Source organism: Channa argus, chromosome 12, assembly GCF_033026475.1.
Source record: "Channa argus isolate prfri chromosome 12, Channa argus male v1.0, whole genome shotgun sequence".
Classification (NCBI taxonomy): domain Eukaryota; kingdom Metazoa; phylum Chordata; class Actinopteri; order Anabantiformes; family Channidae; genus Channa; species Channa argus.
This window is the reverse complement of record NC_090208.1, coordinates 5725365-5747213: the sequence shown is the minus strand read 5'-3', so window position 1 is coordinate 5747213 and position 21849 is coordinate 5725365. Positions and strand designations below refer to the sequence as shown.

Here is a 21849-nt window from a genome sequence, read left to right as displayed (position 1 = left end):
ACAGAGATCTCAAATGTGGTTCCTGGAATCTGCTGGAACCACTGTCCCAGTTTTGGTTTCACAGCCCCCAGTGTTCTTATTACCACTTGTACCTTCACCTTCCACATCTTTTCTAACTGCTCTTTCAGCCTTTGATATTTCTCGAGCTTCTCATGTTCCTTCTTCCTGATCCTGCTGTCGCTACATCTACCACTACAGCGTTGTTCTTCTATTTGTCCACAACTACTATGGTTGACCATTAGCAGTTTGTCAGTCTGCATCTGTCCCACAGGATCTTAGCTCTGTCATTCTCAACCATCTTTGGTGGATTGTCTCATCTATGTACACCTGCACCTGGAGTCCTGCCTGGTCTGGTAGACCACGGACTCTATTGATCTTAGAGCCTGCTCCTGTGCTGTCTTTTAGTCCAGCCTTGTCCAGCTACTCATAGGATTTTTCAAAATAGGCCACTTCTTCTATCCGACGGTTCCTGTTCTTCCTTCTCTTCCTCCTCTGGTTTTTGCTGCCTGGAGTATTCACTAAGCTCATCATCATTCAGAGCCATCTTCCTGGTGCATTCATGGATCTTTGTTGCTTCTTCCTGGATAGTGCCTCTGACATTGTTACTGCCTTTCCTCTCTTTGTCACTATCCTACCGGTCCAAACGAGTTTTAGAATAGGAGCCGTGCTTACAGTGCTTACTTGTAGCAATAAGCAAGGCTTTCACTTTCTGTTTGAAGAACTTTTTTTTTAAAGTTTATCAGTTTACAGTACATGTGTACAATACCACCAGTTAGAAATATACATAACACTCTGTAATCATTAATGTCAGTATATGTATGTACTGCTCTGGCTGGAAGGAAAAACTAGCTTGTCCTCATATGATTATTACTCATATTACATACTAATTATACACATAATAATGGGCAGCTTTTGGGTTTACACAACATTATTAATAATTTAGCATATGTAATGCATTTTTCAATAAAAAAGAATCATTTCTTTATTAAACATTTTATTTGTGGAGAAAAGTTTAATCACAAATATCCGTGAGTGTGAAGGACAACTTCTTGTTTCTCAAATCCAGAGATTTTATTTAGTATTAATCAAACCAGGTTACATAAAAATCAATACGAAACGAATAGAAGCAGACGTGAAAATATAATCAGAGCTCCGGGTCAGAGTTTTTCCCTAGCAACAACACAAAGAGCGTCAGGGCACAAAGTCTGACAGCTGACTGTCCCTTGACCTGATATTATATAACCAGTCCGTTTTACTGCTGCTACAGCTTCTGTGAGTGTCGCTTTCAACGTTTTCTTCCTTATTTACAGATACATACATTGGGGCTGGTTCCTGTCCTTCAGCCTCACCCTGCTCTGGCATCTGCAAAACAACTCACATACATTCTTCACCCTATATTTCACAGTACACACTCACTTCGTTCAGTCTCACTGTTGCTTGCACAATATTCTAGTCACACTATGTTCTGTGCACTTCTCTTAAGCTATAATAACACATGTTACATGTGACACCAAGTTATTAATACAAATAAACCAAAGGTATTAATGATTGTTCGAAACCTATTTTCCACACCTAGTAATCTTCATATGATCAACACGTCTAAAGATCCTTTATTAGTGTCTTCAGGGCGAAGCAGAAGCTCAGATTTTTTTTTAAATCCTAAATTTATGTAAAATTGTTACTTAAGCCAACATTATCAAAAGAAAAATAAAAGTGGAAATTAGTACATTAATACACCATAATTATTATGATAATTGCAGTAAGTTGTTTTGTGTGCAGTAATTAATCAGCAATCTTCTGAGATCCAAGTAGATTTAGTCACCGCGTGGACAAACCCCTGTAAGCTGTTCCCCGTTTCTAGTCTTTATTTTGAGCTAAACCGACCAACTGCTTAGCAGCACAACATCAATCATCATATTTTGATTTAGACCAAAGTGCTCATACCCAAATGTTAAAACGTTTTTTATACTTAAAAACAAAGTAAAATAAAATCAAGACGATAAATCTACTTCGTAAATGTGTCGTACAGATGCTTTGCCGTGATCTTCCGAGAACCCGGTCAGTTTTGCTGCCTGATCGTGGATATAAGTGATCCTGTTTGTACAGCACCTCAAGGCACCTGCAGACTATGCAGTGTCAGCAATCTTATACGTATTTGAAAGCCACACTCTCCGACATGAATCTAACAAACGTGGGTGAGACAACAACTTAAATGTTGTATTAGATAGTGTATTAGATTAGATATTAGACTTTTCTGACTGTAGTTAAAAGTAAATAATAGGCCATTTCATCAAAATTTGGCCTAAAATATTTTTTATCTTTGGAAACTTTGGGATATTCTTTATAATTTTAGACAAAATTGGGTCAGTTTCAGCTGCACACGTTTGGAATGAGGACTCGTGCCTTTCAAAGGATTCGGAAGCAAATCAAGAATCCCCAGACAGCGTAAACCAAACCAAAACCGACACAACAGGCTATCAATCCATAACGTTGACGCATGGCTCCAACATTCTGGATTTTATCATCAGATTGTTTTTCATCGGTGTCTTCTTCTTCATCCTCTGTCTCTTCACCTGTGGGTACAAACAGGTGTGAGATATCAGCTACGTCAGGTAAGTGATGACTAATGACTCACCTGAGGCTGGACTCTACGAACTCACCTGAGTCTACAATTGTGAGCACAATGATGCTGACTGCTTCGTTCTTAATTGCAGCTCTTTTAAAATGCTTTTCTCCACCTTTTTTGAGACGACACTCATATCTTCCAGTGTCTCTGCTGTTCACATCCTTCAACATCAAAGACAGGTTACCGTCACTCAGCTCACTGTCCCTCAGCTCCACCCGATTTTCAAAAGATGGATGCTGGTTGGTTGTGTCGGGGATTCCATCCCTCATAAGGAAGACATATCCTTCTGACTCCAGGTCAGGTCTGGTCCACTCTAAAGCGTCAATTAGGGCGTCTCTGGGAGCTCGACATGGCAGAATGACATCATCTCCAGGCCGAGCTTTAATGTACTGGACTGTAAAACAGGAGAAGAAGCTCTTCTCAGGACACTGTCAATCAACCACCGTTTTCACTTTTTAATAAATATATATATTTAAAACAGAAATCTTTAATAATGCACTAATCTGGCCACTGTGAATCATGTACAGTACATGTTAAGCAGATCAACAGTCAGAGTTCTCCTAAAGGTTCCAGCTTCAGTTTGTGCTAGGAAACAATAAACAAATAAATAAATTATTTGTGTTGCAGCACCTTGAAAAATAAGCTGCTGCCTCACATTTAAAAGTCCAACGTGACTCTAACTTACCTCATCCTGTCCTTAATCAATTTGACCCGTCTTGTTTTACCTCAGCCTGACACCAACTCACTTGATCTTTCTCAACTTATCTTAATGAAACGCAGCTCAGCCACTAATTCGACCTGTCTGAAATTAATTCAGCCGATCTGGACTTAACTGGATTTAAATCAGCCTGTCTTGACTTGAGCTGACTTGATTTTGCTCATTCTGACTGACTCAGCTCCTGTTGATAGTCCTGATAGTTTCTAACATGCCAAATATGGAACAAAGGATGTAATTTACAAAATGTAAATACGGTTAAAATGTATTTGGTTGGTTGATGTATTTTCATCAGACACACCATCGCACCTCAACTGGATCCGATGAACTCGAAACACTCACCTTTGTCAACTGTCAGGTTGACGACGCTGATGGGATCGTTCTGAAGAACACCTCTCTTTCTGTATCTTGGCCCACTCTCTTTGTAGCGACACTCATATATTCCTCCGTCACTCGGTTCGATGTTCTGCAAATCCAACGACAGGTCTCCACCCTTCATCTCTCTGTCCTTCAGCCCCACACGGCTTTTGAAAGATGGAATCTGATTGACTGGATCCACGTGCCCATCCCGGGATAAAAAGACGTACTGTGCTGGACTGCTACGTCTGGTCCACTCTAGAGCGTTGATGGCGACGTTGCTGGGAGCCAAACATGGCAGAGTGGTGTTGTGTCCGATGTAGGATGTGACGTTTCTCTGAACTGAAAGTGGCGAAGAAAAACAGCGCCAAGCACAAAAGTAACAAACAGTCCAGTTTCACCATGTGACGACTTTGTAACTGACATCTGCGTGATGAACAGGAAGTATGTAATCACCATCAACCATCAACAACTGAGGGACTTTCCAGATCAGGAGTCAGATCAGCAAATGTGAAAGAAAAGTGTTATATAGATAGTACTAAAACATGTACCTTTTGTAACCGGTGACAGCTACAGAAAATGCTGACTATGTTATTTCAGGTCCAATTTAAATAGGTTTGAAATCCTTCTGAATACTTCAGCCTGTAAATGATTCACCGTTGTCTCTAACATTGGCTTTTTCACTTTTGGTTTTGAATCATGCACAATGAATCTGTCTCAACCACTGAGACGCAAGATAAAGACATTCCTTATAGGTCATGTCAAAACTGTGTGATGGGGACACAAGCCAGGCTGAAAAGTGACGCACCAGAGCAACAAACTCCTGTTAATTTGTTGAATCAATACACACATGTGCGATTTGAGACATCACATCACATGACATAGAATTAGAGATAGAGCCACAAGTCCATGTCAAGACAAATAAAAATGTCTTGATACAATGAACGTTTTATAAACCTAAACGCACAGTTTTTACATTGTGATGGCCTCGTTTATTAACCGCGCGTAAATTGCACAATGTCTAAAACGAATAGTAACATTATTAACAGCACCGACAGTTCAAATCCTTATCATAATCCGTATCATTTGGGCCTTTTAATTGTATAAATTAACCTGGTCTTACTGGTCTTATAAAGCCAAAGCATCACTCCTGAAAAGCCACGTTTATTAAATGTGATACATACACAGTTTGTGCGCACCAGTGGAAAAAACTTACGATATTGTTAGGAATTCAATAACCTCTAAGGGGTTTCACACACCTTACTGTCTATACCAGGTGTGTCTTCACTAAGTTCAGCCTCGTTGTTACTTCACATCCAGACTCACCTGTGGTGGAGAGCGCGTAGTTGGACATCACGGACTGCGGCGTCTGCTCACATTCACTCCAAGTACAAGAAGACGTCCAGAGGTCCTCAGAGACCAGCTGAGTTGTAGCAGCTTGTCTTAAAGTCCTCTCGTCTTTCTGGTTAGGGTGTCATCTAGTGAGGTGTGGGGTGTGGACAGATGCGTTCACGTGATATGGGAAATAACGCCGCCCTGTCAGATTGTGACTGGTGAGTGATGGGGACAAAAAACAAACTAGTTCACCATCTTGTGTTGAAAGTTCCCTAAATGGATTGAAACCTGTTTCCGTGTTTACTGTAGGTATCTGCCTAGCTGAGTTTTTTTTTTTTAAGTGACTAGTCATTTGTAACTCTGAGGTGCATAGCTAATCAAATCTAATCCCATCTCATCATCATTAAATTATTCTTTACATGGAACCAATGATTCGTCTCCTTTGCAGGATGCTTTGCAGTCTAAAGTGTGTTTCCATGTGTGTGGACTGTGTCTGCTCCATGAAACAGGAAACTGACAAATACTACAATGGATCCTGAATCCTATCAGATGTGGCTGTCGAATGCATAACAACCTTTCCAAACCCCTCTATGCTGAATCCCCACCTGGTTGTTCTGTAGTGAGCTATCGATCACATCTATGCCCCTTTTTTTCTGGCCAAATGTCATTAAAACATTAGAAGCTATGCACAGGCCACAACTGTGTCTGTGAGCACTCATGGACATGTACAACCTCAGACACTGATTAGACACTTTGACTCTCCAGCAGTTTAAATGTGCTAATAAATAAACTGACTTTACATGACAGATTCACCAACGCACACTGCAAGAAAAATAGGAACTCGTAACTGTGAGATCTGGATCTGAAAATTATGAGAAACTGAGTCACAATTATAACTTAAGGATCGTGTAATTATGAGGATACTTCACAACCGGCCTTAAAATAATGAGTTAGTAATTCAGTAGCCGTTATTCTAAAGCAAAAGGAAACTGTACTTAATTTTCCAAACAGGACTTGTTTGCAGGAACTTGTGTGCTTCATGTTTCAGTCACTGTCTGTATGTCCAATGGTGCAAAGCAACTGTTAGTTAGCAAACTGTTAGTACCTAATTCTGCACATTTAATGTTCCAATTCTGATACCAAATGTTCAGTACTTCTTTTATTCATGGGAAACAGGCTTCACTACTACTCTTGAGTCTTGGTATCTCACCATCATCAAACGTTACCTGTGTGAACCTCTGTCCATACAGTAGTTCACTCTTTGATGTTCAGCAACACATTTGTAATATCTTTTCATTTCTGTCTGACCCCATTTCTGTGGTTGAAGCAGAAACAAGCTCTAGATACAAAATCACCTCCTCCTTACTTCCTGTCGGCCTTGTCTACAGAAAGATAGACCTGTTTTTCTACCAGTGTTTAACGAGCTGTTTTGGATAAATAGCAATTACTCACTGTAGCATGATTATTATTTTTGTTGTTGTTGTTGCATCAAATGGATCATGATTCGCTCTATGCAAATATGAACTTCTTGTCTACTCTCTAAACATGCAAACGTTTGTTGAAGTGCAAGCATTAATTAATGCATTATGCAGATTTTCTTATGTAAATTGCTATTTATTTCACCATCTAGATCTCGCTTCTGTTTCTGTTACTTACCTTTAAATATTACCTAAACAACTTTTAGTATTTTCTGGAGGGGAACTCCGACCTGACTACCAGGAACAGGAACAGGAAACAGGAGTGGTTTTCTGCACTGAGAACCAGAAAGATTGACCTCATTTTACCAGAATAAAGGATGGATGAAACACCTCAGTTGCTGCTCTGTAAGTACAGTCTAGGTGTTATGTGTAGTATCTGGGCGATGATTTCACATAAACATTTTAGATCACAACATGAGATGCCGACGACTAAATCTGTGTGCAGATTATAGTTTCTAACTGAATAAAGTGAAGGGTGCAGTAATTTGAAGGGGCTCTATTTGGAGAATGTATAAACTGTTTGTGAACAAAAAAGAGATTTAGATTTGTTTCATTCTGATTTTAAACTCTCTCACAACAAGTACAGTAAATTATTGTGTTTTCTAAACAAAGGTGTGTAATCTATGTTTCATAACTTGCATAATGTCTTCACTTTGTCACCATCTTCTTCGTCGTCCAGGCTTTTGACAAGTGTCTATATTTACGACTCTTCTGTGCATCCCCCCCCTATCTAATCTGATAATCCTCCTTGTATATAACAAGAATATATATTTTTCAGATTAAAAACCTTCCATGGCAAGACTAAAACTCAGTTCAACGGAAATTCAAAACTAAAACAATTAGCACCTCAAAAATGAGTAGTCAAGACTCTAACAGCCGACTAACAGCTAGGAAACCTCCTTCCTGCTTCAGTTGCTGCAGTGGGTCTTTTTACTTCTGACTTTGTGATTAAAGCACGTTGGCACACCACACAGTAACAACCCAGACATACATCACAATTTACTTAAAGTTAAAGTATGTGACTGTTTTCAAATATTTTAATCGAAACATGCAGCGCAGAACTGTTCTCGTCCAAAGGACTTTTTAAGCGAGAGTCCTGCTGAAAAAAAAAGTCCGGGTTGGGTTCTCACAGTTGCCAGTGCACTTCAGGTCTACACTCAAGGTTCTAGCCATAGTCTAAGGTTGGTCCCAATTCCAGCATTAGCTGAGTGACCATGTACGAAAAAGATATATAGCCCTGCTGTCAGCATGACATTTTGGCGTTATAGAGCCACGCTAAGTTTACTTTGTGTTCTGCCGGTGTTTTTCTGCTTTACTGTTGAATGTGAAACCTCAAATAAACCTTAGTTTATGTTCTCTCGGTTTCTCTAGTTGTGATCTCGTTGCTGTGCTACATAAAAATCCAAGGTTAGTGAACATCTCCTACCACAGTCCGAAACTCACTGAGTTTAACATACCTTGATAACATAGTCAAGAGGACTGTTTAAGAATTACTAGTGATCCCAATTAAAAGATCTTGTAATGGTAGATACTGTCTCAGTTAACTCCAGGGTTTTTCAGTTAAATGTACACATATGCTTCCTTCTTCTCTCCAGCTCACTTGACTGTAAGTCCCAGCAGGTCACAGCTGTTGGAAGGAGATGCATTCTCCCTGACCTGTAAGGAGGACGGATGGACTGTGAGGAGGAACACAACCAGCCAACAGATGTCTCAGTGTGGAGTTGACTGGGGAAGACGAGCTGGTTCTTCCTGTACCATCAGTCTAACAGTCCCATGGGACAGTGGAGTTTACTGGTGTGAGTCCAGAGAGGGATCAACCAGTAACAGCATCACCATCACTGTCACTGGTAAGATCAGACTGTGGAGTTAGTGTTGATGAAGCTGTGTGGAAATGGATGAAATTCTGTAGTTTGTCTCTGTGTTGAGGTGGAGCAGTGATCCTGCAGAGTCCTGTCCTCCCTGTGATAGAGGGACATGATGTCTCTCTGAGCTGTCAAACAAAGAGGCCTCCCTCCAATCATTCAGCTGATTTCTATAAAGATGGCTCCCTCATCAGGACTGAGCCTACAGGTCACATGACCATCCACCATGTTACCAAGTCTGATGAAGGCCTCTACAAGTGTCACATCAGCAGTCATGGAGAGTCTCCACCCAGCTGGATCTACGTCACAGGTCAGGAGCTTCACTTTGATTTCAACACTTATTTCATTCACATGTTCACCTGACGATTCTCTCCACAGAAAAACCTCCAACCACTCTTCCATCTACCGCAATAAACGCAGCCATGTCCACGTTATTACCCCTGCCATCAATTACAACCTTTTCCCCTGCCTCCACCTCCCTCCAGCTTGTATTTACACTGGTCCGTCACCTACTGGTGTTCTGTCCATACTTTATCTCCACTCTCCTTGTAGTATCTTTATATCGAAACAGACATACAGGTAAGGTCTCATTCACTATCAACACTAATCAATCAGTCAAACAGAACATTTCACAGGTTAACAGTTGATGCATTTTCTATTTTTCTTGACTGTAGGAAATCACCTGTTCAACTCCATGGTGATGACCTTGCCTACCCAGGCTAAGGAGGAATTGGATGGTGACTACGATGATGTGATCACTGCTGTCACCACAGAGGATCACCTGTGAACTGATCCAGTGTGATCAATGTGTTCTTCTTAAGCAAAGCAAACATACTTGAGTCATCTGCATAAAAATTTGATTTTTGATGGTTGTTCCGACTTTAACTCATAAGACTCATAATGATATGAATAAAGCAGGGGGGCACATCATCCCCCAAGTGACCATCAGAGTGTCAATGACTTCTCTGACTGTGGCTCAGTCCAGACTGAAATGGCCTTTCCCTCCCTCGACACCAGAGGTTTTCCTAAACTAGCTTATGGAGTGTGCAAATCTGTAGGGTGTATGAAGGAGCTCTGGTAGAAACACTTAAATCTCTACCTAAACAGGTGGTGGCAGTAACGTGGCTTTTTGCTATTGAAAGCAGTCAGACTGCTTGTTGTGACAAAGCCCTGACTCCAAAAATTGTTGTAATCTGTTCAATGTTGAAAATGCTTAGAGCTTATTTTTCCTTTCTTCTCTGAGCGTTGTTTGGTTAGTCATGGTCAGTAAGAGGAGACTCACCCACTTCCCTGTCTTTTACCATTTAATTTAAACAGATTTAAATGCAGAAACAACCTGAACCACCGGAAACGTTTTACAACATACGTAGCTTAATGTAGATGTATTAAGCGCAGATGAGAGGTGAAACATGTTCAAGAACTTCACCCAAGGCTAGTAGCTATTGAACAACACCTTTGGGATGACGATGACTCTGGTGGGGAAAGCTGAAAAGGTATCAGTGCTGTTCAGGACTCTGTAGGTATTCACATGCTTTAAGAAGAACAGATGTATTTATCCGTCAGTCAATCATTTTTATTAAGTGAAAAGAGAACAGATATTATGTACATGTGTTTTACGATGTTTATAATGCTTTACCATATCAAAAAATAAAGATATATCGGTTCATTTGGTTGAAATGAACCAAATGTCTTTTCTTTGTTTATCTGGCCATTATGTCTTTGCATCTAAAACCCCAATTTATTATGTCACACATAGAAAGAAACTGATTCGGGAAGAGCAGTTCCTGTTTTGAGGCCAAAGGAAAGAACAAGGAACACCAGAGTTACAATTTTTGCGCAGCTGTGGTCTCGGCCTTGGTGGAAATTAGTTTCTAATGACCTACAATCAGAACCAACACACAGAAAACCAAATTAATAGATAAGGACAGAAATAAAAAAGAAGAGAACAACACAAAAATGATAACTAAATAGATTTTTAATGATGACAACTAAAAGGATGTAAGGCCTAAAACAGATTTCTGATTTTCAGACTTCAGGACTTTTTAAGGATGAGTGGGAACTGTGTAAGTGCTCAGCTGTACTCCAGTTGTGCATTATTCCAAAAAGTTACGTTAGTGAACTGTGACTAAGGAAAGGAATGATATGGTTGTGCTTGGTTAAGAAGTGCCAATAAAATGCTTTCACCTTTTATTTTTTACAACACTGAATCATTCAGGATACGGTGGTATTTTAATGGACATAGCACCGACACATACGACACACAAATATACACGCTGCATGTGACATTCAGCCTGTGCATTGAATTGCTATGGTTGCTCACGGTGTGTTGCATTGAAGCTACTTTCGAAGGCTGACAGTGCTGCAGTTTTAAAGGAAAGAAGTTTGTGTCAGCACAGGGAAAATCCAAGTTGCGTTTTTGTTCAGCTGACAAATGTATAGTGGTCTCACCCTCATATGAGTTCCACCTTTTTTCGACCCTTTTAAGGAGGAAGTGAATTCACTGTGGCATGCACACGTGTGTTAAATGCGTTTCATTAATCAGAAACCTAGTGTTACCACCAAGTACTGTACCACTTCATCTTTTAGTCAAGTAAAGGTACAAAGCAGATTATCTTCATTTTACTTAAAGTACAGAAGTAAAATTGCTCTTAAATAACAAAGCACCAAGCTTTTGGCTTGTCCCTTCAGGGGTCACCACATTGATTATTTTTTGTCTTCCAGATGTCCTTCCTGCTCCAACCCTCCCATTTTTATCCGGGCTTGGGACCAGCACCAAGGTAGCCCTGGTTTCCCACCTTTCTAATGTTACACTCTAAGGTTGGTTCCCTTCATCATTGGCCTGGTCCCGTGTTACCCGAATAATCCAGCAGGTGGCAGCACTTCATCATACTCTCGTCACACATCTGCTATAGCGAAAAAAAGAACAATGTTTTTGTGGAGTTTGTGTGTGTTTATACTGCTTTCATTGCCATAAATCCCGCAGACAAAGGTGACCCTCTTACATCCTTTAGAATCCTTTAGATGGCCTCCCTGTTGGTTCAGCTGATGAACCCAGATATACATCACAATTTACTTAAAGTTAAAGTATGTGACTGTTTTCAAATATTTTAATCGAAACATGCAGCGCAGAACTGTTCTCTTCCAAAGGACTTTTTTTTCAGCAGGACTCTCGCTTAAAAAAAAGTCCAGGTTGGGTTCTCACAGTTGCCAGTGCACTTCAGGTCTACACTCAAGGTTCTAGCCATAGTCTAAGGTCGGTCCCAATTCCAGCATTGGCTGAGTGACCATGTATGAAAAAGATATATAGCCCTGCTGTCAGCATGACATTTTGGTGTTATAGAGCCACGCTAAGTTTACTTTGTGTTCTGCCAGTGTTTTTCTGCTTCACTTCATCTTTTAGTCAAGTAAAGGTACAAAGCAGATTATCTTCATTTTACTTAAAGTACAGAAGTAAAATTGCTCTTAAATAACAAAGCACCAAGCTTTTGGCTTGTCCCTTCAGGGGTCACCACATTGATTATTTTTTGTCTTCCAGATGTCCTTCCTGCTCCAACCCTCCCATTTTTATCCGGGCTTGGGACCAGCACCAAGGTAGCCCTGGTTTCCCACCTTTCTAATGTTACACTCTAAGGTTGGTTCCCTTCATCATTGGCCTGGTCCCGTGTTACCCGAATAATCCAGCAGGTGGCAGCAATTCATCATACTCTCGTCACACATCTGCTATAGCGAAAAAAAGAACAATGTTTTTGTGGAGTTTGTGTGTGTTTATACTGCTTTCATTGCCATAAAACCCGCAGACAAAGGTGACCCTCTTACATCCTTTAGAATCCTTTAGATGGCCTCCCTGTTGGTTCAGCTGATGAATTGGACTCAGGTTGGGGCGGATGTTACACAAAGGCCGAGAAGCCCTGCAGCTTTACAGCATTTCTGCAGAGAATTACTGTCTTCACTGACTGTGTTTACCTGCACTTAAGAAATCTGCTTACTGGAAACCTGTGGGGACACGGACTTAAGTCCGTGTAAACAAACTCACTGATACCAAAGTGGTCTAGGCAAACGTCTGACAGCTTGCTGCCCACATCAATGGACTATATTGTTATTGGCCACAACACAACACACAGAATACACACATAAATATATATGTATGTGATTATTCCACAGAATACAGTCACAGTACTGGTAAAAATAACACCCTCGATAACTGCTAGAACTTTGGTAGCCGGAATCATGTGTAGGAGATTAACATACTTCAGTATGACAACTTTCGGCCTGTCCCGTCCCGAAGCTCAACCCAACATACTTAAGCATCCTAAAGTACATAAAGTATGTATACGGTCACATGTGTGCAATTAAAGCGTATCAGCTGATTATTAATTGTTCTCACACTGCAAATTTCACAGTAGGTTTTAAAATTGTTTATTATTTGACTTATTTCATAGATGCAAGACATTTGCTATAGTATTGAGCAGATTTTGCAAACTGTTAAAACGTACAGAAAATAATCTTAGCAATGATGCTCAGTGTTGACATCTGAAAGACACTCTGATTGGGTGAACACGTCGTCACGGAAACAGGAGGCTTCCTTTCTGTGTTTTCTGCGATGAGACATTTAATGCCAACCTGGAGACACAGAGAGAAAAACATGGACAAACTAAAGCAGCAGGTCACATCACTCTGTGTATGCCAACGTCATCTCGAGGGGACAATGTTTTTTTTTTTATAACCGTGAGCACATGTTCAAAAGAATGTGGCACATTTGGGAAATGATTTTAAAGGTTTTAAACAAAAATAAAACCCTTTTTCAGACATAAGAATCTATAAAAATAATAATGTTTTTAAAAGTGTTTGTGTGAGAAATATAACCCAAAACATAACTTATGTATTTCAAGTATTCTACTTTTAATAACTCTAAATAGTCAAATCTATGTTTAGCTGATGCCAAAGACAGAACCTGGAGGTGGAGCAGAGCTTTGGTGATGGACTTGGTCCTTCATTCAGCACAAAGCCAGAAAGAGCTGCCAGCATGTGTGTAGACTGACCTTACCTGTGGGCTTCTGACAATATATGGAGACTGTGAGGAGGGTGCAGATGAAGTACGGACATGTCGCCATGATATGACAGAAAATGGTCAACAAAGACACAGACGGACCAGAGACTGGAGCTAGAAAAACAAACACACCTGGTCAGGTGAAGTGTAAAACGACTTTGAACTGAAACCAACTCAAACTATGAAACACAAGTCAGCAACACTTGGCTTCATACAGTAAAGGAAAAAGTTAGTTTCTTGGCAACAAGAACCCACTGTAGCTTTGTCTTCACGTTTGGAGAATCAACTGAGGCGTCTATCTAAAATGTACCAAATGTTCACAGAACTCTGTTTACGTATGTGGCAACAAAAAATATTATGAGCAAAATATATTTTTATAAAACATAACACCAGCAGTGTTTGGCAGAAATACGATTTCTTCTCATTTTAATAGACACGAAACGGACTCTCACATCAACAAACAGGAAGCAGCTTTACCTCTCATACACACACGCACACACACACACACACACACCTAAGTTGACTCTGAGGTTGATGATTCTTTCACTGTGGTTTGCTCTACTCAGCATCACATGACACTCATATTTTCCAGTGTCATTAAGCTTCACGTTCTCCAGAATCAAAGACACGTCTCCATCCTTCATCTGTTTGTCCTTCAGCTTTGTTCTGTGCTTGAAAGACGAATGCTGAGTTTCTAGTTTAAACCACCAGTGCCGGTAAAAAATGAAGACATATTTTGGATCCAGCTGAGGTCTGGTCCACTCTAAAGCTATTAAGTTGGTGTAACTGGGATCTTGACATGGCAGAGTGATGTCCTGTCCATGATCAGCTGTGATGTTTTTCTCCACTGGAGCAGAAACAAAGAAACAAAGCAGAGAGGCTGAAAAATCCAAGTAGAACTCTCAACCCTAAAGCAAGCCAGAGTGTGGGCCTCTATATGAAAATGAACTGTGTTCAGCTTCTGTAAACTGGCAGTAAAATAACAAAAGCTGCAGAAATATAACAATTTCTGACAGGTTTCAATTTTGATTTTTCTAAAAAAAAGTTTTTTTCTGGTTGCACTACAATAAACATTAGCTTAAAAAGCTCTTCAGAAAAATACAATACTGTACAAAGACGTCTTACCTTTAGGTGCCAAAACAAAGATCCAGAAACATGTGAAAAAAGCCAGAGATGTTCTACATGTTAATGAAGTCATGAGAGCAGCTGCAGCAGACTGAGCTGAAAGTAGAACTGTTCTTCCTCTTCCTCCTCTTAAGCTCTATAACACCAGAGCTGCTACCTACGGATGTTGAGGGATGAGCTCTTTGTTTATTTTTTTAGCAGCATTTAGCTTGTTGCAGAGAGATAAAAAAAAAAAAAAGAATAGAACATAGCTGCTTTGTGACTGATAGTGTTGTATAAAGTTCATCTGTTCCTGCAGGAAGGCTGCATTCACTTCCTGCACAAGCCACTGTCCACAAAGAGTTTATAAAGCATCAACAGCATCAATAAAAATTAATATCTAATGCATTAGATTTGCACAGGAGAGCAATGACAAGAAGTGAGAAAACACTGCACATGTAATTATGCACAACTGGATATAAGTACATCTTTAAGGTACATTTACTTGAGTACTGTCGCACGGAGCTGTGGTCTGAAGCTGATGAAGGGGAGTCTGCTTTGTAGGTTGACACCATGCATATTGTGATAGTGTTTGTCATTGTGTGTCTTGAGCTGAAATGTGTCACCTTGTATTAATAGAAGTGTGAGTTTATATTCGTGTTACTTACGTAATGGAGACAGAATGGACAGAGACACTATAGACTTGACTTCCATAACACAAGTCTGTATATTATTAGTTTGCTGTTAGGCTAAGTTTAGTTGAATTTTTTTTCAACTTTTATTTGGTAAAGACAATGTATAGAAACAAATTAACTCAAAACATGTTCCATTGATGTTTAGCTTTTCCGGTGTTAGTTATTTCTCTGTATCATGGTTTTAGTTTTCGTTAGATCACTCATTTCCTCCTTGGTTGATTGGCCTCCTCCTTGTTGGTTTTATGTTTGGTTCTCCAATTGATCTTTGTAGTTTCTGTAGCCCTGGTTTATGTTTAGTTTTGTTTGTTTTCCTGTCCCCAGTTTTTTTGGTTATCACCCGTTCAATTCATGTTTATCTTCCATAACGTTTTTTCAGGTTATCCATTCAGCCCTTATCTGATTCCTTAGTGTGCATGTGCGATTGGTGCCGGGTTAGTCGTCCTTGTAGGAGTGAATTTATGTTAAGTAGTTTTCCTTGTTTTTCCTTATAATTGTTAATAAAGTCAATTTTCTTCCCCTCTCTCCATGATGCACTTGAGTCCACCCTAAATACCAATTCCTGACTGTGTGATCTGACCAAAATCGGACTCAGCAACACGTGGGAGGGATTCATTACCGTCTGAAACCCTCTGAGGTGATTGAGTTTGGGCTTCGGTACAGAGAACAAATAGATAACCGCAGTTAATTTTTGGGGATCCCTGCTCATTTGTTTACAGAGCAGCAAATAGACCCTTATTTTTTCAAGGGCCTTAGACAAAGGGGGAGGGTCAAAACTCAGACAAGTCCTCTATTTCTTGTACACCTCAATCAGTTCCTGTTAGGAGGATATAAGTTTATGTTTGACATGTTAAGACCTTAGAACTGCACTGGATGGAGGCTTGAGACTCTGTTGATGCATTTCTCTCTTGCTACAAAATAAACCCCTTAAAGACATCCTGGGTGTGGAAACTTCTTTATTCATTACACTCGAGGTGTCTGTCACCAGTAATTGTCAAGTTTTGTCATGACAAAGGTGAACAGGAGTTTCACCAAAATCCCTGTAACTGATGAGGCTCCATGAAATGTCCACAGCTTCATGAGGATTTGACTCGTTCAAGACCAAACTGTAGTGGTTCATGAAACAGCAGCCGTGATGTGTCTGATTCCTGTTCCACACTTGGTAACACGTGGTTTGTGTCTTATAGCTCAGGATCAGCTGCTTCATCAGCAGGAGGTTGATAAATCTGCATTTTGAGTCTTTTGGATTTTCTATACATAGTAAAACCAACAGCAACAAGGAAAACAACAAGCACTATAACAACTGACAGAGTGACCACCAGTCCAACATGTCCATGTTTGTCTCCTCCATCCTCACTGTCTCCAGCTTCACCACCTGTGAGAAGAGAATGAGATGTGAGGTGTGATGTGTCAGGTAGGTGATGAATCCATTTCCTCTTCAAACTCCTGTCAGACATTATCTACTGCACTCAGTACTCACTACTGCAGTCATACGGCTTGTAAGAGTCACAACAACAGCAAAGACATTTGTGATCTGCAGATCAGAATCACATGTGAGGTTTCAGGTGATTGAAAAACAGCAGAATCCATGTGAAAGCAGGGTAAGAAAGTACTTTGCAATACAGATACAGATGGGTCGAATTTACCACATGTTGTAGGACACAGAAATCTAAAAAAATGACAAAATAACAAACCATCTAAGGTGAAAAGCAAGAAGCACCATTTTAAACTTTTCACTTTTGCAGTTAACATCACAAAATGTGTTTTTGTAACAAATATTTATAGAGGTGAGCATGTATTTACATTTAGTCATAAAGCAGAAACATTTACACTGTGCACTGAGCTGTTTATTATATTTAAACAGATTCTTATCTCATTTTATGGGAAAAGTTTAACCAGACGTTTTCATCTGCTGTTGCTGGTCAGACTCATGCTGAAATATTTATTTTTCATTTATTACAGATTTTTATAAAATATATATTTTCTGCAGATCAAAACACCACCAAATAAAGCACACCAACGATCAGGCCAAGTATCAGTCCAACATGTCCATACTTGTCTCCTCCAGCACCTGTGAGAAGAGAATGAGATGTGAGCTGTCAGGTAGGTGATGAATCCATTTCCTCTTCAAACTCCTGTCAGACATTATCTACTGCACTTTGATCCCATCACTCATAGCAGCTGTTTGCTACAAAGTCTCATCAGCAACATCTTTAGAAAACACAAACATCTGATCTGTGATGGTTCACTCTCGCATCAACAACCAGGAAGCAGCTTCACCTCTGACACACACACACACACACACACACACACACACACACACACACACACACACACACACACACACACACACACACACACACTCACCTGAGTCTGTAAAATTCAGGGTGATGGTGAAGATGAGCTCAGCATCCTTCAAATTAACAGTTCTTTTCCATCTTTTAGATTCACTCTGTTTAACATAACACTCATATGTTCCAGTGTCACTAATCTTCACTTTCTTCAGAATCACAGAAACGTCTCCGTCCTTCATCTCTGGATCTCTCAGCTCCACTCGGTTCTTAAAAGTTGGATGCTGGTTTTCACACATATTTCCATATATGCAAACAAAGACGTCTTCCTCCAGGTCCTGTCTCCTCCACTCTAACAGTTCAATGTCTCCACCTCTGTGATCCAGACACTGAAGAGTAACATCATCTCCAGTCTTCACTGTGATCTGTTGTTGGTCTGAACAAAAACCATAAAATCCAGATCAAAACACAAAGTAAACATCAGTAAAACAGTTGATGAGGTCAAATTCTCACAGCTCTAAAGTCACAACTTGGATCAGTGCAGTTTGCTGACATGATGTGGAAAAATCCTGACCAACAGTGATGTGGAAGCAGCTGCACTTCAAACTCACCTGAGTGTTTAACTTTTAGGTGGACGCTGTTGATGAGCTGAGGACTGTTTCCTTTGATTCTAACATAACATTTATATGTTCCTCTATCATTGATGGTGACGTTCTTTAGAATCACAGATGTGTCTCCGTCCTTCATCTGTGGGTCTCTCAGCTCCACTCGACCATGAAAAGATGGATGCTGGTAGTTTTCATATATACGATCATCTCTGAAGAGGAGAACAAAACCTTCTGATACCAGGTCAGGTCTGATCCACTCTACAAGAACGATGTCAGCACCTCTGGGACCCTGACACAGAAGACAGACATCTTCTCCAGATTGGACTGTTTTCACTTCTTGGTCAGAATTAAAACAGAAAAAAGGAAAAGTCAGTAATGAAGATCTTTACAACATATTTTTGTTTTGATCTAAAATAATGGTTTTAAAAAGAAATATAACTTGAATTATGAGTGATTTTTACACATCCAGTATGTAAAAACATGAACCTCAGACCTGAATCCAGAGTTATGAATGTAGTTTAAACACATTCCTAGTTCAGTTGTTTGAACCAAACTCTTGTCTTTAGAACCAAATTGAGGTTTAATCATGTAGTTCTGATGTTAAATGTGAATGTTTTTGCTCTTGAACTAAAAACAGATGGAGGAATGAAATCTGGGACTTGTATCATGAAGCTCGTTCTCTAACACTGGTCATGGATAACTGTCAGCAGGATTCCTCTGACTAAAAACTGTTAGTTTAGACTTTTGACCAAGTTTTGGAAAATGGCTGGAGGATTGGTCAGGCAAAAAGGTATCACCGAACGGTCAGACCCCCCCCCCATCTTTTTTGCCCACATAAAGAAACCTGCAACCACGGAAGATGATAAGGGGCGAATAAAACCAGCCACTAGTGACTCAATGATGTACTTTTCCATAGCTTCCATGGCAAAGAGAGTCTACCCTTCGGTGGCATGGTACCAGAAAAAGGCTCAGTGGCACAGTTGTAGGAGCAATGAGGTGGAAGAGAAGTGGGTTTATTTTTGATGAGTTTCAGGTCATGGTAAATTTCAGGTTCATTGATCTGGACAATATGATTGGAAGTGAACTCCAGTAGACTGGAAGAGGAAGCATACTTATTAATTATTTTACCTTCACGCCAATCAATGTGTGGATTATGACGTGCTAACCATGTGCAGCCGAGAATCAGTGGTTGCTGGAGGGACTGAATGACCTGGAAGGAAAGTTTGTCAAGATGATTTTCAATAGTCATCAAAATAGGAGCAGTCTGCAGGGCACTCGGGTTCAACAAGGATCGGTTTAGTGTGAGGAACTAAAGAAAGACCCAGCTCGCAAGCCAGATTCTCGTCGACGTATTCCATCTCCGTACCGCAGTCTATGAATGCAATGAGAGAAACCAAGTGTTTAGGAAGCTGTAACGTAACCTTCAAACTAGGTCGGGAGGCAGTGGAGTCTGAATCTGTGTGGCTTAGCAGTTGTCTCCCTGCTCCTGCCGAGTCTTTCCTTTAAAGGGACAGAGTTACACCTTGGGTCCTGAACGACCAGAATAAAGACACCGATTACATCGGAAACTCCTGTCATGTTTCTCCTGTCAGGTGTAAGTCATGCTCTCCCTGGCTGCATGGGTTCTGGGGTGTTCAGGAAAAGAGGAAAATTCTTTCCTGAAGAGTGTGACACTGGAAGGTGAGGGTGAACCGGGAGATGACCAGTAGCTAATGAGCAGCGACACAGCGGGAACGCTCTGGGGGGAACACAGGATGTCGCATTGGAAACTGCAGTTTGCATTTGAACAAAAAAGCTCTACAAATCTTGGGGTCTCCAGAGTATAGCTATAAGCCTCTGCCCCTTTGGTTCCTGAACCAAAGGGGCAGAGGCTGCAGCTACAGGAGGAGGAGGAGGGTTAGAAGTAGAGGGGACTGGCAACACACAACTAAGCAGTTGGGATATTAATTACATTTCGGCTTGAATATTGGCTAGATTGGCGTCATGCTGGGAGAGAGCGCCCTCTATTCTGCATTTGCAATCCTTCAAATGATGATCGTGGTCAACCTGCTTTTCCAGAGCTCCCCCAGATGATATAATATGAACTTCTAATTGTGTAAAACTCATCTGGAGGCATTTTTTGCCCAGAAGAAGTAAAGTATTTTAAAATAGAAAAGTCAGAGAGACATTTGAAAGGATTATTGTATATTTAGACCCTAAACTAAAGCCATGGGGAGCAAGTTGAAAAGTGGTGAAGTTGCCCTTTAACACAGAAGTAATGGAGAATTTCCTTGGACATTAAGGAATGAAACAAGATGAGAGAAAATCTTTACAAATATTAACTGACTGTTGGAGAAAAACGACTAAATTAGCATTATTGTTAAACAAGTTTAAATAGGAAAACTGATTTGTTGTTGTATGTAGTGTGTGTGTGTTCCTGTTGTTCTAAATGTGTGTGTGGTGTAAAAGTGAGTTTAGAGATTAGACAAAACCAAAGTATCATCAGTCTGTGGAAGCTACAAAGTTTGATGGAGTCTCATTAAAAGCACTGATTTCCAGTAACAGCAGTTGTTCTCTGTTCAAAGCTTCTGTTCCACATGAAAACAACAGCTCTGAATCCATTTGACCCACTGTGTTTATCTGACTGCTTCCTGTAGAAATTAAGCAAATGTTCATGTCCTTAACTTTAAACTGAGATGACTGCGCTATCTACTGTGAGGAACAGAAAGTGAATCTTAAACTTTGGAGGTTGGGGACAAGTTGTTTTCCTAAAGAAAACCTGCCCCAACATGTTCCAGAGTTCTTCTCTGTGCTGCAGTAACATACTTCATAGTTCACCACTGTGAATAAACCCGCAGCTGTGTGTTATTGAGACACAGTTAATTCTGTTTTCAGGAAATGTTTGTCCACTGACCCAGCTTACCTTCAGAGACAGTCCAGTTCAGGAGACATGTGAGGAGACACACACAGAAGGTCCATTTAGAGGAAGACATCATCGTTCTTACTCTGGCTCCTGCTGTGATGGAAAAGTACTTTCTAATAGAAACAACAAAGTTAAAACTAGTGGGACCTTAGTTTAACATGATTCTGCTGCTGCATAAAGTTACACTCCCCAAAAGGTGTTTTTGTAGCTGTACGGGAAGTAACGCCCACATCAGGTCAGGTGGCTTCAAAATAAAGTGTTTACAAATATTGATGTACAGTTTGTAGGTACTGTTACTACAGTAAGTCTGTTTTCAGATAAAGATTGTTAAAATAAAATCTAATAAACCAATAAATGCTGATGTATTATTATGGAATAACCACCTGTCAGTGCATAAAACTCAACCTCTACCAGACGCTCCAGGATTCCTTGTAAGGTGGCGTAAAATGTCTGAGCTGGAGATCAGAAATAAATAAATAAATCCAACTTTGAGATGTAGGCTGCGATTTTGAATGATGTTTTTAATTGAAAGGTTGAGTAGAATTCATGTCTGAATTAACTGTTGCAAATTCTGATTTAAATAAAAATGTATGTATATTATTTTCTGATTTTACTTGTATATGAATACATATCCTGTACTCGTAACATTCAGTATGCATGTATTCAAAATACACGAATACAGAAAAAAAATATACAAAAAAAATATATAGTTTTCTTTATTGATTTTTTGAGCTGAAACATCTGTGCAAATGTTTGGAAGATGTAATTCAAACTCAGTTTGAAACTGTTTTTATACAAGGATTTTTATCAACAAAATAGCAATGAATTCATC

General features: G+C 40.0%; 3 protein-coding genes and 1 long non-coding RNA gene across 10 annotated transcripts in view; 1 reads left to right on the top strand and 3 right to left on the bottom strand.

Moving 5' to 3' along the window:
• Positions 1-988: 988 nt before the first annotated feature.
• On the bottom strand, positions 989-5187 carry LOC137137924 (V-set and immunoglobulin domain-containing protein 8-like). The gene is made up of 4 exons (XM_067524755.1): positions 5025-5187; positions 3684-4040; positions 2661-3020; positions 989-2573 (listed from the first exon to the last, which is right to left on the bottom strand). The coding sequence occupies exons 1-4, from the start codon at positions 5050-5052 to the stop codon at positions 2407-2409; spliced, it is 912 nt and encodes a 303-aa protein (XP_067380856.1). The 5' UTR covers positions 5053-5187; the 3' UTR covers positions 989-2406.
• Positions 5188-6782: 1595 nt separating this feature from the next.
• Positions 6783-21849, top strand: part of LOC137137920 (Fc receptor-like protein 5) — a 46979-nt gene continuing 31912 nt past the window's right edge. For 2 of the 3 annotated variants that reach the window (XM_067524747.1, XM_067524745.1), the window contains exons 1-3: positions 6783-6856; positions 7883-7918; positions 8107-8358. In XM_067524747.1, coding sequence (XP_067380848.1) covers positions 6829-6856; positions 7883-7918; positions 8107-8358 — 316 coding nt within the window. In that variant the 5' untranslated portion in view covers positions 6783-6828. Of the gene's footprint in view, positions 6857-7882; positions 7919-8106; positions 8359-8437; positions 8684-8751; positions 8953-9047; positions 9317-21849 lie in introns of those variants that run through there. The other variant, XM_067524746.1, reaches the window with a different exon arrangement.
• Positions 9854-14670, bottom strand: LOC137137946 (uncharacterized). 2 transcript variants are annotated; one of them, XR_010915861.1, is made up of 4 exons: positions 14546-14670; positions 13935-14267; positions 13413-13534; positions 9854-12993 (listed from the first exon to the last, which is right to left on the bottom strand). It is a non-coding gene; the product is annotated as an uncharacterized lncRNA (long non-coding RNA). The 2 variants fall into 2 exon arrangements; XR_010915860.1 differs by having other exon boundaries at positions 13418-13534.
• LOC137137907 (junctional adhesion molecule-like) lies at positions 16155-21232 on the bottom strand. Of its 4 annotated transcripts, none has more exons than XM_067524716.1 (6): positions 21018-21232; positions 18119-18451; positions 17584-17943; positions 17234-17287; positions 16697-16750; positions 16155-16591 (listed from the first exon to the last, which is right to left on the bottom strand). In XM_067524716.1, the coding sequence occupies exons 1-6, from the start codon at positions 21088-21090 to the stop codon at positions 16398-16400; spliced, it is 1068 nt and encodes a 355-aa protein (XP_067380817.1). In that variant the 5' UTR covers positions 21091-21232; the 3' UTR covers positions 16155-16397. The 4 variants fall into 4 exon arrangements, with proteins under 4 accessions (XP_067380817.1, XP_067380818.1, XP_067380819.1 ...); XM_067524717.1 differs by having other exon boundaries at positions 18119-18448; XM_067524718.1 differs by lacking the exon at positions 16697-16750.